Raw genomic sequence first — 17,918 nt, forward strand, 5'->3', positions numbered from 1 at the left:
GAAAATTACGGGTGTTTCCCGTTTTGTGAATCGACGCACCGATCTATCGACCGATGGGTTCAACCGATTACCTATCCTATTATCATACTAATCATACTAATATTATAAATATGAAAGTTTAGATGGATGGATGGATGTTTGTTAGAGTTTATAGCCTAAACGACTTAACGAATTTCGATTAAATTTGGTATAGATGTAGAGAATAGTCTGGAAGAACACATAGGCTACTCACTTTTGTTTTTTTTTTTTTTTAAATCCACGCAGAAGGAATCGCGGGCGAAAGCTTGTAATATATAATATATAGAAGATAAAAATGTATTGCTTTTAATTAGACATATAGTCAAACCAGGAAGTGTGGCCCGATGACAGAGACGCTGCTTCGCAGTTATTTTTCATAAAATATGTTAAACATACATAGACGTAAAAATGACATAAATGACAAAACAGCTTTAGAACCAAAAGGATTTTGAGATATTGAAAGGAGAGCGCTAGTTTGGCTTATACCCACCGGCTCACATAACCCAGTCTAACTATACTACTCAAATAGTAGTGAAAACACAGTAAATAAAAATATTGTAGTTTGAACGGGTAAATAGATTGTGTACATGCACTCACAACTAACAATGCGCTATCAACTAACGTCATTAATATTCTTTCTCAATGATCACTCTGAGTGTAAAACAATTTATATCTGTCACTTTCAATCACGAAACCCTGATAAAAGCAGCAACGTGTACAAATTATTTTTGACATTACAAAATTACTTTTACCTCGTTTTATTACTTTTTCGGCGAATTGTACGCTTGCTTAATGTACGAGAAATTAGATTGTGTTTTTTTACCGCGATCTATATTTTAACAGATAAAATCGGAGTAATTTTATGTAGACAAATGTGTTCAATCTGTTGCGTAATTCGTTGACCGTAACCTTTTCGATCTCTCCTAGTTTTAGTACGTCTTTACAATACAATTTAATATTCATATAATACTTTTACTTTTATGGTCACAAAATTGTCGATAGATGTCTGTAAAAAGTATCACTTGTAATCTATGACTATTAAAAGACAGGACTTGCCCAGCTTGCGCATTCTAATTATGACATTCACATGTGTGATTGTAACCATTATATCTCTTCTTTGCTTAGTCCGTTACTTCATAGCCAAAAAAATTTCAACCAATAATGTGTAAAACTAACTAAACACTCATCAAAATTTAAAAAAAAACTATACGTTACATTGATAAGTAAAACAATAATTTTATAGCCTTTTACAAAACATCTATATCCAAAGCGAAATATAATTGTAACTGGCTGTATATTCCCGTTGTCTTTGCCTGCGCGAAAAAAAAAACAAAAATCCGAGCGCCATTTCTCCCATGTATTCGCTTCACAGTCGGCCGTCGAACCCATCGTCGTACAGTCGGTTACGCAAGCAACAGCATCCGGGATACAGTTAAGAACAGGTTCCCGGTTCCGGCACACGGCGCACCGTTCACTCGGCGTTTGTTGAGACATTCTTAGATGTCTAAAGCACCTGTAGACACCGTTGGAGCTTAAGCCAATGTCTAGCGGCATTACATTTCTTTACTAATCTTACAAATATAAATACGAAAGTTAAGATAGATGAATAATACAGAACGGTTACACGAATTTGGATGTTTGAAAGAATTATAATCTCAACTATTGTCTATTTTACAATCAAAAGAGTCCAATATAATTGAGTTGTCTATAGATTTACTTTATGTATCTCCTAAACAGCTAGACCGATTTCGACCTGATTTTCACAATAGGTAACTGACATAGGCTATTTTTTTTAATTCCGCGCTGTCAAAATGGCGACCGGACGCTATCTCTGGAACGCGTGGACAGATTTGGTCGGGACTTTGACTGAAAGAGAGCTGGTAGAAGGTAGATGCATGCGGGAATGTGATATGTGACGTTTTTTTTCGCGCGCAAACGAAGTTTGCGGACGACATCTCTTCAATTATTATAATAAAATCAATAGGTATGTTTTTTAATGCCCGTAGTCTACAGCCGCCGTTTGCAGTTTATTCAGCTTGCCGGATACGCAAGTGTTAATATATTTTTTGTATTAAAAGTTATAAATAAAGTTTTATATAAAATAAAAGACAGATTAAATTAAATGTTAATGAAAAACGAATAAAACAGGATCTTCAAATGGTTATGATACAAAAACTGTGTAAAATTTTCACAAAAACTCGGGTTGTATTGCAAAAACATAGCACTCAAGAAGCGTGTCGCTTTTATGTTGTTATACGAAGCAACGATCCACCTCGCGCTGGATGATTTCATTTGAAAATGGGTAAAGTTGGGGCATTAAATTACCTTCCCAATTAGGATTGAATCTATTATTCCGCACGTACAACTTCATAATTACGCTTCAATAACAAGTTTTGGACATTATAAATGAAACTAGCTGTTCCCATGCGACTTCATCCGCATAAAATAATAAAAATTTAATTTAAGGTAAGCGTAGGGCCTTTTATTAAAAAGAGTTATTCAAAAATATACTATAATTGCTGACATCTTAGGCGACAAAGAAGTGTGTGTTTACGCTTTATTATATTAGTATAGATATATCACAGAAATAATCACACTATTTAATATTATAAATGCGAAAGTTTAGATGGATGGATGTTTGTTAGAGTTTGTAGAATAAACTGCTAAACGGATCTCGATGAAATTAGGCATATGTGTAGAGGATAGTCTAGAAGAACACATGAGCTAGTTACTTTTGTTTTTTTTTTTATTTCTACGCGGAGGGAGTCGCGGGCGAAAGCTAATATTGAAATAAACATTTAGTAAAATAATTTAAGTAAGTAGGTAAGTGATTATTATGCTTATGCTATTAAAATATTCTTAAGCAATTGTAATAAATACAAACAAAAACGTACGCTTTCTAAAAACACTTCTATAAGTCTGGCAAACTTCCTTTTGACCTTACATACGACCTTTGACGGAATAATCTCTGAATTATTGTAATGAAATATTAATTATGAATGTAATTTGACTAAGCCAAGGATGTGCGCAAGTACATGCATAAATAATCTTTTTGTACAAGTGTAAAGTTTGCATGTTAATTTTCTATGGAAATTTATCTTACGTAATTTTCTTACATTTGCTTAAATAAGAACCAGCCGTTAGTCGCGACTTTATCCGCGTGAAATTAAAAAAAAAAACAAACAATAAAAACAGCCTAGTTATGTTACTCACTGATGACGTAGATTTAATGGTGTAAGATTTTAAATCGGTTCAGTAGTTTCTGAGTTTTTTTATATCATAAGGTGGTAAATGACCAAGCGTCCAACTGAATCCACCAAAATGGCGAAGCGACTACTGCCCATAAACATTCGCAATGGTGAATGCGTTGCCTACTCTTAATCGACGGAGGACAGACACACATAAAGAAAACATTTCCCCTTCTTATGCATCTCCTGGAGGAGTCGGTGGACCGTCAAATCTATTCTAATGAGAGAATAAGAACGGGAAGGAAAAGGGACTAAATTATAATACGAACTAAAATACAAATCTTTTCTCTTTATAATATTAGTATAGGTTACATATATACAGAATTTTAGGATAGGTACACAGTAACCGGACATAGTCACCAAAGGTATTAGATATCACGTCCAGAGCGACAGTAAAACTAAAACCCTGTCATTCTTACAAATAAACGTGGTATATAGTTAAACTTAGCAATAAATTGAGTATATTTTTTTCCAAAATTTGTACTATCCTTACACTCAGGTTTACTTATGCTTATACTCAGTTTATTCCTAAGTTTAACTTTATACCGCGTTTATTTGTAAGGCTGTGTAAATACATAATTTCTCCAAGCCCCATCAAAGTTGCAGCTATCGCAAGTTATGTCATAAGAGATTTATGTAGACATTAACCTTTGTATGGTAATCAATTGGTAATTAATTTTGAAACAAAAGAATTACCCACTTTAAGAATTTTCTTTCCCTATTCATTTGTTTTATTTTTACAAAAAAGGCGCGTATATATATTGTGAATATTCGAGATATCCTTACAGTGTGGGTTAATAATTTGCTAATTAACGTTCTACTCTGACGTTTAATTAATTACAGTAGATAAATATTATAGACTAGCTCTCCCCGTGCGACTCCATCCGCATAAAATCATTAAAAAATATTTTACTGTTTATATGTGTCAAATTATTAATTGCTAATGTCAAAATGACATGACATGATGACAAACCATGGCAACCTTGCTTCCTTGATGTTGGCAGCAACTTATGATCTCTTTCCCACATTAGGATTTTTAACCTAAGTTTAATGACGTGAAAATATATAGCCTAAAGCGTGTGGTAAGTGTAGTGCTTTTATTAAAAAAAAGAATTATTCAAAAATATGCTGTAATTGCTGACATCTTAGGTAGCAAAGAAGTGTGTGCTTACGCTTTATTATAATAGTATAGATATAAATCGGGACTTTACAGTCTAGTTATAAAGATTGCAACACATCTTCAGTTTTAAAAATATTCTGAAGTCGTAAAACTGAATGTGTTTAGGTGTCTGTAGAGAAAATTGCACGATTTAACTGATTTTTAATGTGCCTTACGAACACAACGTTATAACTACACAATACAACTTTTCAGTTTACAAATTACAGTGAAAACTAAAGGTGTGTAGCCGGTTTAAGGTTACTTTTTCATCTTGAATGTGAGTTTTTGTTTTAAATTTACAATTCACTCTAATTAAAAACGGTCACACTACAAAACAAATGTCCCATGTAAACTACAGACTATGTATACTAAATAATTATTCAAATAAATACATTTGATTTAAATTATTAAAATGTATTCAAGTCAATCGAAATGCTAGTGGCAACGTGCCCGTTACTGTCTTATACAGTTACAAACACGTCTGACGATATTAAGGGCAGAGTGAAAACGACGAAAAAGTGGCTCGAGAGGATTTGCATTTCGGACGAGTTCTTATTTATGGAACTCAATGACTTAAGTAACGACACGAATAAACAAAAACAATTATTATTCAAAACTTATTCTCCTCACTATAAAATAAAGATATGTTTCGATAAAGCGAATTCATGATTATGAAAATTTTATTTACAACTTTATACCCAAAGATAACCGATAACCGACTTTGGCAACTTAGTTCACAAGTTGAAAAAACAGTCACAAAATAATCTTAATAAAAATGACAAAGTGACAACCCTACGTCTCTTTAAAAACTTAATATCACGGAGAGTAAGCGTTAACTACTAGATTACCGTATACGTACGTCCTTAACTTACCTTAAGTAAACGCACTACGAGGTCGCCAGTTAAAACTTGAACTTACGACCTGCGCCTCAACATTCCGGTTTTAAAATTATATACCTCATTGTAATACGTCAATATACAGCCTAGCTTGCATAAATAAAAGCCTATATTTAATTTAGCAGCGCTATAATTGGCTTTGATAACTTAATTGCAGTGCGACAGTTTTTTTTAGAGTCCACAGTATTAGCTGCAGCTATAGCTCAACCGGCGTTTTCCATGATCAGAAGACACGTCAATTGGAAGTATTTCTTCCTTTCATCTAATGTCCATCTCCTCCCCTTCCCAGCTTTTTTAATCAAGAAGAAATTTAAATGTTTCCGGTCTCGTAAGCAAATGAAATTAAAAGAAACGTTCTGTTATATCTGGTTTTGTCTTGTTTCATTTTCAGAACCAAAAGCGATAGCAGCACTATTCACAGGCCAAATGAGTTTGAATATCTATATTTTACAAAACTGTATTATTCATTAAAAGTTACGAATATTTATAGTATAAACATTCATGTTTCAGCGATACACTGATCGTTTTTTCTTTTTCATTAGGGAAGCTCTGAAATGGTGGTAGGGTAATAAAAAACCCTCTTCGTATACAAAATCAATGGCACTAAAATTAGACTTTGTATTGACATAAAAGCTGCGTATTGACAACCCTGTTTACACGATACAGTGTTCAAAGGTCAGGGCTGTCATGCGAAGTTGCGGCACGTGATTGTACAAACAGCTTATTATAGACGTCAATAGGAAAAGTATATACAGTTTGATTCGGTTTAATCAAGGTTGAGGTGAACGAATGCATTTTATAGAATCATTTAAATATAAGAATACGTACTAAATAACTAACGATATTTATAACTTAAGATAATATACTAGTGCCGATTCACCACATAGTACAGTCGCTCCCGGAATGGATAAAGTTAAGAATGTGTATATTAGAGGAAGTTTGAAAGTAGCGCCAGTGGTGGAGAAATTGAGAACCAAAAGGTCAGCGTGGTATGGACATGTTAAGACGAGACGATGGGGACATAAACCTGAAAGTGTTAAGAATGAATGTGGATGGTTACAAAGGAAAAGGAAGACCGAAGAAAATATTGGATTGGATGGATTGTGTGACAGAGGATATGCTTAAGAAAGGAGTGGATTCAGATATGAGGGCTGATAGAGATGTATGGAAGAGCTGCACATACTGTGCCGACCCTCCATAAGGGATAAGGACAAGTTGATGACGAGTATTGTCGCTCCCGCTGTCTATCTCTATGTAAGCTTAGATCTTTAAAACTACGCAACGGAATCTTTTACGGTTTTTTTTAATAGAAAGAGTGATTCAAGAGAAGGTTTACATTTATTATTATAAAGAAAAAAGATTTTTTTTTGTATGTATTGCAATAACTCAAAAACTACTGGGTCGACTTTAAAAATTATTTTACCACTAAAGCTACGTCATCACTTAATAACAAAGTCCATTTTTTCTATTTTAATTCCACGCGGATGAAGTCGCGAGTAACAGCTAGTGTATAATAAATACTGATAATTTTAGTGGTTTCTGGCGTAAATAAATATATTTTTGTATCAGCTTTGGAACCATGCTAAGCCGGGCGAAATGCTAGTTAACAATTTGCCGCCTTTACTTTTGTATACAAAGGTTAGTATTTGAGATATACTCGTAAACGCAAATAGAACGGTCGAAAGTACCAACCTGTTGCACAACTATTTCTAAAGGCTGTCCTGTCTGCAGTTCTTCCGACGGCCGTCTTGTTGGTCGCACTGCATATTCACGTTGTCCTATAACCTGGAAGCAAATAGATTTTTTTAAAAAATTCAGCATTTATCTTGTTATTATTAACATCCTTATATTCATCTTGTCTTATGCAGAATACTTTTAAAAATCAATAATTATGATATAATCTTTGTCTTATACAAGTCAGGGACATCAAATGATATTCTAAACAAAACCTTCGAACGAAAAAAATATTTTTATAATAAAAGGAGGGAAAAGAGGGGCGAGAACACCGAGGTGATCAACGACGCCCATTGACATCCGCAACACTAGAGGAACTACAGATGTGTTGCCGGCCTTTAAGGAATAATAGGCTCGCTTCTTAAAGGACCCTACCAATAATATAGATTTTTTTTTCAATATCAAATTTAGATATAGCATTTACGATCTAAAAACCTTGTTTATAGAAATACTGTGGTCTACGCAATGCATTCCTTTCAAGCAATTTTCTATCATACTAATATTATAAATGTGAAAGTTTAGATGGAAGGATGGATGATTGGTATAGTTTAGTCCAAACGACTGAACGGATTTCGATGAAATTTGGTACAGATGTAGAGCATAGCTTGGAAGAACTCATAGGCTACTCAATTTTATATTTTTAAATTACACGCGGATAGAGTCGCGGGCGAAAGCTAGTAGCTCATAATTATGAAAAACAAAATATCGTTAGTTGTTACATAAGTTTGTACCGCAATGCAGTAGGTATATTATGTTCCAGGAACATAAATCATTGTTATTTGACCCGTTCGTCGAATCCCAGTAAGCAAATGTTTCCATTGGGTTACAAGCGTTTATAACTCGACAACAACTCGCGTGCCAAGCCAATCAGGCGACGGCCATTTTGTAAACAATTAGAATGGCGGTATACATCTAAAATTACAATATTGCTTTTAAAAATAACACATAACTACAAGAACACTGAAAGTAAGTAATGATATATTGTGTAAAACAAAGAGATTTAGAAAATATTTAGAAGACTCATAGCTACTACACTTGAAACACATTTTCACATAACTAATGATAACCTAAAAATGACATGTCAATATAATTAAATGTATTTAAATTAATTGCCAACAGGTATCATTGCATAGTATTTAGTTGTTTATATTTTATTTTATAACAAAAGATGGAGCGCTTTTATAATTTTGCAAAATGTTTTATTGTATGTAAGTCAACCAACCCGCAGTTGGCCAGCGCGGTTGACTACCTAGTCACCCTAACTTAGGGTAGGTTCCGAGCCCCAGGATGCGTAAAGGCATATTCCCAGCGTGAAAAAAAAGGCTCCGAGCCCCTCGGTAGGGACGTATAGTGAGCTGGTGATGATGATAACAATACAAGAACACGAGGTGGGCACTAAACTTAATAACTGATAAAGTACCTTCTAGACAAAGTACCGGTGAAAAAGTTTTGTTCACTATGCCTCGTTTGTATATTTTTTAAATGTCATTAAATTATTATTATCTTACTTATAATGTAAATGTGAAAGTTTAGATGTATGGATGTTTGTTAGTTTGTTAAACGGATCTCGATATTTTTTTTCATAGACATACAGGATAGTATGGTAGAACACATAGGCCACTGGCGTTTGTTTTTTACCCCTGACGGTGTCACGGGCGAAATCTAGTTTAAAATAGTAATCTAGTGGTAACTTTAGCTTACTTTTGGATCTTAGCTATTTCCCAATAAAAAAAATCTTAACCACATACCGTTTTAATATTTCAGAGTACAAAAAAATAGTTGTACAAAGCTATTAAATATGATATTTCATATTAAATTAAAATACCGGTTATTAATAGCCATTTAATTATAAAATCGATTTAAACAACTTAACAAAAAAAAACAACACTTGTACACAGAAATATAATTACGTCTAGTTTTTTCCATTTGTCTTGACGGGCTTTATTTTTCCACATTGTATGTAAACTAAGAGTGGTTAGGAACGTAATAGGTCGCGACTTCCATTGCGTATGCGCCGGTCAAATGTCACCTGTGACAATGGCGGGAAAACGACGGTTGCGAAGTCAATTTGACGTGTATACTTCGTTCGAGGTTTATTCGACAACGTTTATGATGAGGTTTTAATGGTAATATTTATGTTTTTTTAAACACATTAAGGTTATTCGAAAGCGAATGAGACGAAAATGAACGCAGGTATAGTGCTGCAGATTTATTTGGCTATCCAGATGGTGGTATCGCGGTATCACGGTTAGTTGTCAAAAATTGTATCACAGAATAAAAAAAAACCCACTGTTGTTTATCGAACCAGAACAGTTCATCTATCTATACTTCTATACTAATATAATAAAACGTAAACACACACTACTTCGTGGCGTAAGATGTCGGCAATCACAGCATATTTTTAAACAATCCTTTTCTTAATAAAAAGCCCTACACTTACGACACGCTATATGTTTTATATTTTCACGTTATTAAACTAAGGGGGTAAGTAAATTTGAAAAAAAAACTTTCATGTGGGGAAGGGGCCATAAACTACAAGCTGCCAACATTAAGCAAGGTTACTATGGTAACGGTTATTTTGACATTTGAAATTGAGAATTTGACAAATGTAAATAAAATAAAGTTTTTATAATTTCATGCGGATGACCGCATGGGACAGCTAGTCGCACTATAATGTATCTACTCTTCGTATATGCAATAATCATTATTGTAATACTTTAATTCTGGAAAAAAAATTCGTAACTTCTGTTTAAAATCATCGAGAAAATTCTAAATCTAATAAACAGTGACTTGGTAAAAGGAAATGGCGGTACAAAATGAAACGGCATTAATTAGCGAAATTGCAAATCATTGTTTAAAATCGTTCAGTGTTGTTTGCCTATTGACCAAGTTTACGTACAGGTTATTTTAAGACGACGTTTTGACACAAGAACTTTAGTTATAAGTGGGGAGGTAGAGATAGAAAGAGATAGATGGATTACGTGAAAGGTGACATGATCAAGAAGGGAGTAACGACTAAGGTTACGGAATAGTTTAACCTGGAGGACGGAAAGATCGCGCCAAAAAAGGCGAGGAGATAATGATACTACAGTCCACAAAGATTTCTACAATTATGGTGAACTAGCTGTTCCCGTGCGACTTCATCCGCATAAAATTATGAAAATTTAATTTTATTATTTACATGTGTCAAATTATAAATTGCAAATGTCAAAATGACATGACACGATGACAAACCATGGCTTACTTCCTTGATGTTGGCAGCAATTTATGGTCTCTTTCCCACATTAGGGTTTTTTATCCAAAATATTTACCCCCTAAGTTTAATGGTAAGAAAATATATAGGCTAAAACGTGACGTAAGTGTAGGGCTTTTTATTTAAAAAAAGTATTATTCAAATATATGTTGTAATTGCTGACATCTTAGGCAACAAAGAAGTGTGTGTTTACGCTTTATTATAATAGTAAGAAGTATAGATATACTAGATATAGGATTCTGTGTAATAGAAATTGCAGAAGAATCCAGAATAGTTTTATAAACATTTCAATAAGAAAATGTATTAATAGTTAGGTAATATTTAAATAATAAAGAGGATCGGTATATGTAATTACATATGTGTCCAGAACGGTCTAAATAACGGAGTTGTAACAGGTGGGCGTACATTGCGTGACCGGTTACTAACGTCATATCCGTTAACTACTGATTCACGGATATACCCCGCAATGTAACTTGCTTACATTTTACCTTAAGAAACTATAAACAAAGCTGTTTGAAAAAACAACATCTGTATAACTTATTTGCATTCACAAATTATTTATTGTATTAAATTACTTTTTGTCGCCCACGAGTTTGTTCGCATGAAATTAAAAAAAAAACCTTAACTAGTTTATGTGTGATTCCAGTTTTCTATATCCCTTCCAAATTTTACACAGATTAATACAGCCGTTCTAGAGATACTCTCTAATACATCCATCTATCCATCGCATCCATCGCAACTTACGCATTTATAATGTTAGAAGTAATATCGTCACTCCTTTTAAAGTAAATATCCTTGAAGGTTTTTAATATTAATTGAAAACGCCATCTAGCCAGTCTATTTCGGTTTAATTCCGTGTATTAACTTCCAATTCAGGTTCGACACAACATAAGCAAAAACATCAAAATACGTTCCATCTTTCAAGGTAATAAAAATGCATTTTCATTGAAGTTACATAGTATGTACGAATTATCCAATTAAATACCTAGCAAAGATTACTTTAGAACAACAAAAATAGATATTTTTAGCTCACGGTCAGCTATTTATAGAGATATATAAATGATGTTAATGATTAACGTTGGTATCAAGTAAGTTACTATATTTATTACATCATCATTAACTTGACCTCATCCCTTATGGAGGGTCGGCACAGCGCTGCTCTTCCATACATCTCTATCAGCCGTCATATCTGAATCCACTCCCTTCTTTACCATATCCTCTTTCACACAATCCATCCATAGTTTCTTCGGTCTTCTTCTACCTTTGTAGCCATCCACATTCATTCTTAACATTACTTATCATGCACACATAGTCGAATAAGTAGTCGGCCTGAAGGGTTTTTTTTAATAATTTTTATCGCGGTTTTACTGTTAGAGCGTGCGCAGTTTAGTTTTAGTAAACTATTGCACTACTGTTTAGTCTCTCTTTGTTTTACTTATATAGATGTGCATTCTACTGGATTTTTAGTTGTGCAACTAAACAGTTGAATGGAAACAATCGACAATCGGACAACAGTTGTGCGATGGTTTAGTCAAAGGTGTGCGCCCGCTCATACCGTTACTAGTTTGTTATTGTCAGGTGCACGATGTAGTAATCGGCAATACCAACATACTGCACTCAATTTACATTCCTACAACCGCAATCTTCCGTTAACCTAATACGGAAAGATTTCCGAGTAAACGGTTTAATAGGCGGAAACACGAAATCAATTATTGAGGAAATCGTACCACAAATATTTCGGAATCTATGGAGTTTAGTACTAATAATTTAAGTAAATATAGTAAACAGCAACCTAGATAATCGGCAGAGTAATGAAAAGGCATTAAAAACTGTACCACCGTAATGTCACGCTTAAACTGAGGTTTGAGAGATTGTAAGCGACGTTTACGTCGCGAATTATCTCTAGTTCGTTTCAATATTTGGCTGAATATTAAAGTTTATTCCATCAAATTGTATGCTAATCGTATATCGAGCGCTTTATTTCACGGAAATATAACATAAATATCTACAGCTCAGTCTTAACCTCAAATTAAGCATCAATTCTAAAGAGACGCTTACGGAATTTTTAATCTGTTCAAAAAACAGATAATAATCTAACAAAGATATCTGAATACAGACAGATCATACGAGCATAATACAGATAAAAAATGCATCGTAATAAAAACAGCCAATTACTCAAGAGCCGAGTTTTAAAATGTTCATGCGACCTTTATGGTGAATAGCTTGAGTTGAGTGGGAGTGACGGAACGCTTATGTTTTTATCACAGAGAATGAAAGAGGAACCATCATTTTTAAACAAATACGATAAGAGAAACTCTAGAGAATTCTAGAAATTACAATCACATTCTAGAGAATTCTAGAACCTCTTACTTAAGCTCCACTAAACTCACTAATTTAAATTAACACTAGTGTAAATTTTCAATACCACAGCTACACTAAGGGACATTATTAACAGACATTTACTGTCCAATTAACTGTGTGACTGATGTTTTAGCTAATTAAACATGCAATCATAGACAGCAATAACAATTACACGTGTACAGTTTAAACTGAACAATTATTACAAGACCATTTGCGATAGGTCATAGGTTATGTTTTAAACCTCATCTCATTTGGTTTACATAGATGAGTATACTAAACTAAAGAATTTTATATGTTGCTTTTAAGATGCTTCGATAAACAGCAATAATCATTGCGTTAAACTTCGCTAAGTAATTACTAAGGGAGACTGTTTAAAGTGCGGCAGTTGTAATAGTTACCTGCGATATACGTCATAGTAAATTCATACTACTAAAATTTTAACAAAAAAGTTGAACTATTTAGTTAATACTGTCAGTTATGTGTGAGCGACAGACTTCATTAGGTGCCATAGTATTTACATTTAACTAGCTGTTGCCCGCGACTTCGTCCGCGTGGTATTAAATACACACGAACTACATAAATAACAAAAAGCTACGTATCGCTCGTGAATACTATGTTTCATATCTGTACCAAATTTCAATAAGATATGTAGAACCGTTGCAGAATAATCGAGTAAACATTAAAAAACTAAATTAATGAATCCCACGGGAACCGTAACTATTCCCGGGATCAAAAGTAGCCTATGTGTTCTTCCAGACTATGCTCTAAACCTGTGCCAAATTTTATTGAGATCCGTTCAGCCGTTTAGGCTACAAACGCTTACAAACATCCATCCATCCATCGTAACTTTCGCATTTTTAATATCTATATTATTTGGGACTAATAACTACCAAAATAAAGGTTAATAAATCTATTTGTATATTGTTTTGGTCATCTATAGTCATGTTATTTAATTGAAAACGTATAAAATAGACGAATTCTAACATAAGTACAACATATTATGTTTTAACTTAGTCATATATTTATACGCTAAAGCAGTTACAATAAAATGCATACCACATTCCTGACATATTAACTAGTCTACTCAACTAGATATATTACTGAGAATCGAACATACTATGTTAGTATGCATGTACTGTAGCAACTATAATTTTTGTGCAGTCGAGGACATTAATTACCTACCCATTTTGATAAAATGTTGACGCTTCTAGCATTAAGGTCGCATAAATGTCTTACCAATACATATGTGCTAAAGTATAGCTCTTTTATGGCCGGTTTCTGTTTTTAATCATTCTTGAGTGTTTTTGTCTATTAACTTCATGAAAAGCGTTTCCGAAGTACGAATAATTTACTCCATTGAAATTTACTGAAACCAACCCATTGATAGTGACATTATATTCGATTCTTAGTGGGTTTATTAAATTCTCTGAGTATACAAAAGCCTTGATTATTTTAATACCAAAATAATAGTAACCTAGTTTTTTTCAACACGAAAAAATCATAATTACACACTTAACTACATCAGGCCTCAAATAAACAATTAAAAAAAAAACATTTCGTTGTTTTTTGATTGCTACTTAATTTGTATTTTTATTGTTTAAGCGTCAGAATCAAAATTATAGCTACGATTATAATAAAAAAGTATAACAAAAGCGATAATGCTAACACAATTCAAGACAATATCTCAAGAAGTGCACACAAAAAGTAACATTAAACTCAAGGTGAAGTCATTTTGACGGTTTACAAAATTAATTATTACAGGAAACAATAAAAACACATTTAACGTCAAAGACCAAAGACGACTTAATTATCCATCTATACTAATATAAAGCGTAAACACACACTACTTCGAGGCGTAGGATGTCAGCAATCACAGCATATTTTTAAGTTCTTTCTTTAATAGAAAAATGGATTTCGATGAAATTTGGTGTAAATCTAGATAGGCTACTTACTATTGATTTTTTTTCTATTCCACGCGACAGAACCGCGGGCGAAAGCTAGTTGTTAATATATTTTTCGATCGTCCGGGATTTCAATTTTTTTTTCAAATTTGACAGTTGTCATATTGTAAACAGCGCTAAGCAAAGTATTTAAGATCTTGTTAGAATATCATAGATAGTTAAGGTTTCAATTTATTACAGTGTAGTTACGGTTTGCGGTTACCTAACGATTTGCGTAATGATGTTTCATTGCTGTTATTGTTTATGGCGGGCAATAGACAGGTTCCTTAATTGTTATTAAGTATCTCTGAGTGTAATTGATCTATAATATGTTACATTGTAAGGTATAATATATTTCTTTGTCTTACAGGTAACCGACAAAAATAATGAAAGGCAAAAGTACAAGCCATCTTTTTTAAATTTATCGCTGACAATAGATATTTTAAATATCAGGGATAACGCGAAAATTTGTAATAAATCATTATTATAAATTACTAGCTGTTCTCGTGCGACGTTAAGTTATGAAAATGTTATTTGATTGTCTACTGTCAAATCAATTGCAAATGTCAAAATGACACAACATGATGACAAAGCATGGCAATCTTGATTACTTTATGTTGGCAGCAACTTATGGTCTCTTTCCCACATTAGGGTATTTATCCAAAATATTTACTCCCTAAGTTTAATGGCGTGAAAATATATAGCCTAAAGCGTGACATAAGAGTAGGGCTTTTTATTAAATAAAGAATTATTTAAAAATATGCTGTAATTGCTGATATCTTAGGCAACAAAGAAGTGTGTGTTTACGCTTTATTATAATAGTATAGATTATCCGAAGTTAAGTACACTAAGATATCTTTCAAAAATCAGAAAACTTTTGCAGTACAACCAGTAGTTGAAGTTGCTTCTATTATTTACAATTTTTGACCTTAGCATCACATCACATGTTAAGTTAGTCCCATATAAAAGATTGCAACGCGTTTAAGTACATGCAATATTTTGACAAAGTTTAGCTTCTCTGAACTCGCATGTTATTTTAATTTATTTTTAACATCCGTTTTAAGAAATATCTGTTTACCGTAGTGCACTTACAATGTTACAAACACATAAAATTACGTACAATATTTAACGACATAAAGCTCGTAGATGGCTCAGTAAACACTTGATATGAGGCCAAGTGTCAAATGGCTTAGCGCAAACATACCTAAGTGCAGGACTAAACTGTGGTCCTACGTGCGACATGCGACGGACTAAACACGGAATATGACATAATGCGATTGAATATAGGCCCAATATTAAAACGATATTTTAAATGTAATAGCGTTTTAAATGATAAGGTCACACTTGAATTTTAAATTCAATTAAAATTTTGTCATCTGTCAGTAAAGTAATTCGTTTCAGTAATTTTTCCGATAGAGGCAATGTATATTAACAAATGCAAGTGCCGGATATTTCGGATTGTACCGTCTCTAATCGATCTTAAAGTTCGATCTCAAGATGACATTTGCATGAAAGGGAACATAATAATAGATTAAACGTTCGTTTCTTAATTTTTCAGATAGAGTCTATCAAGAATTGCGTGCTTGATACAAGAATGTATTGCTCACATCAATCGACAATTTTTGTAAGAAATTTATTGGTACCTACGCACTTTAGGGGACCCCTCTGCCCCGGTGACATCCATAACTGACTAATGACGTATACAATCTTGTGTTCCGGTTCGCATTCGCGAGTATATGCCACAAGCGTAAGTCAAACGATATGATTTCTCAGTAGTACACATTACGCAAGACTAAAAGTAATCTATTGAATATGTAACACGTGTTTTATTCATGTGTCATTTTATATTAGAGTTCATTTTAAAACAATAATAACACTGGTGATTCATATATTTTTATTTTATCTATGATGAAATATTGAATTAGATTATGTCAATTTCCGAATATTTGTCGATTTATCGTAAACTCCGTTCTTCTTTGATGTCCAAATTGATTTTATAACATACAATTAAAAAATGAACTTTGTAAGCAAAAACCTAACGCATAGGTAAAAAATATTGTATAACTATTTTATGACACAGTAGAGTCCCGCCAATTTGCAAGTATTATCATCATTAACCTGTGCCTACCATACAGTATTTACGACAACTCGGCGCCGAGATTTATAACTAAAAGTCATGCAACCTTGACACTAAAGTACTAAGTATGAGAAAAATAGATTTAATTGGCTTTCCGGTTTGTAGAATTGACAAGACCAGTGGATAAAGCTTTTCTAAAGGAGCGTAATAACGGATGATAAACTTAGAAGCACTAATCCTCGTTACGCAGTGTAATGTAACAATCGATGCGAATGTTACAACAAAGTAAAGCCATTTTTATTATAATTACAATGAGAATTTTCCCGTCGAATTGATTATTAGGTGGGTCGCAAATTTAATTCTTCAACTGTGAATAACAATGATTCGGTATCTTCATACTAAAGATTTATTAATTTTAGATTCCATTAAAATATTTGTCATAGCCATTGAAGTGTAAAAACAATACAATACGCGAATAAGGACAAATACAGGAAGGCATCTTAACAATGTGCTAAGATAGCTGTTAGCGTTAGGATTTAAATAAACATCTGGTGACGTAATAGATCACAGATTTAACATGCACTAAAGGTAAACGAGCAACCAGCAATTCTTAAATTACACCATCATCTTCCTTATCCTACTCCCATAGGACGCAATAGGTTTTTGTCATCCACATACCACTATCTTACGTCATCTCAGTCATCACTCCCTTTTTGATCATGTCACCTTTCAGACAATACATCCATCTCTTTCTACTCTACCTGTGTACCACACACATAACTAACGTTCTCTTTGTTACATACGATTCATCCCTCCGTAATTCGTAAATAATTTATGGGTCTAAAACGTGGCAATTTCTACTGTTAATAGTACTAAACATTTAAAGATGCGTTGCGTTCAATTGATAGAAGAGTTTCATTATATTTAAATTTAATTAAATTAAACACTTATATGTATAATCGGGGAAACTGGCGGTGTTCCACCATAAAAGCTACAATCGTTTGAACATTTTGAAACGAGACGCGGAACTAAAACCGATATAACAACGACGCATCTTATAAATGTGTTTGCATGGAAAAATGTCATTTAATGATATACAGTTTCTTATTATTATTTCTTCTTTGAACTCATCACTTACTATCACCAGCAATATGTCCCCAACGAGGGGCTCCGAGCCTTCCCTAAGTTAGAGTGACGCGTGTCGTTTGCACTCAGTGCTATCTTATTTGTTA

General features: G+C 33.3%; 1 protein-coding gene across 1 annotated transcript in view; it reads right to left on the reverse strand.

The window, feature by feature from the left end:
- LOC106103106 (RNA-binding protein fusilli) overlaps positions 1 to 17,918 on the reverse strand; it is a 62,826-nt gene that overhangs the window by 26,844 nt on the left and 18,064 nt on the right. Inside the window, exon 2 of the mRNA XM_013282772.1 lies at positions 7,014 to 7,106. Coding sequence (XP_013138226.1) covers positions 7,014 to 7,106 — 93 coding nt within the window. The remainder of the gene's footprint in view (positions 1 to 7,013; positions 7,107 to 17,918) is intronic.

The sequence above is a fragment of the Papilio polytes genome, unplaced genomic scaffold (genome assembly GCF_000836215.1).
Source record: "Papilio polytes unplaced genomic scaffold, Ppol_1.0 DF823868.1, whole genome shotgun sequence".
Taxonomy (NCBI): Eukaryota; Metazoa; Arthropoda; class Insecta; order Lepidoptera; family Papilionidae; genus Papilio; species Papilio polytes.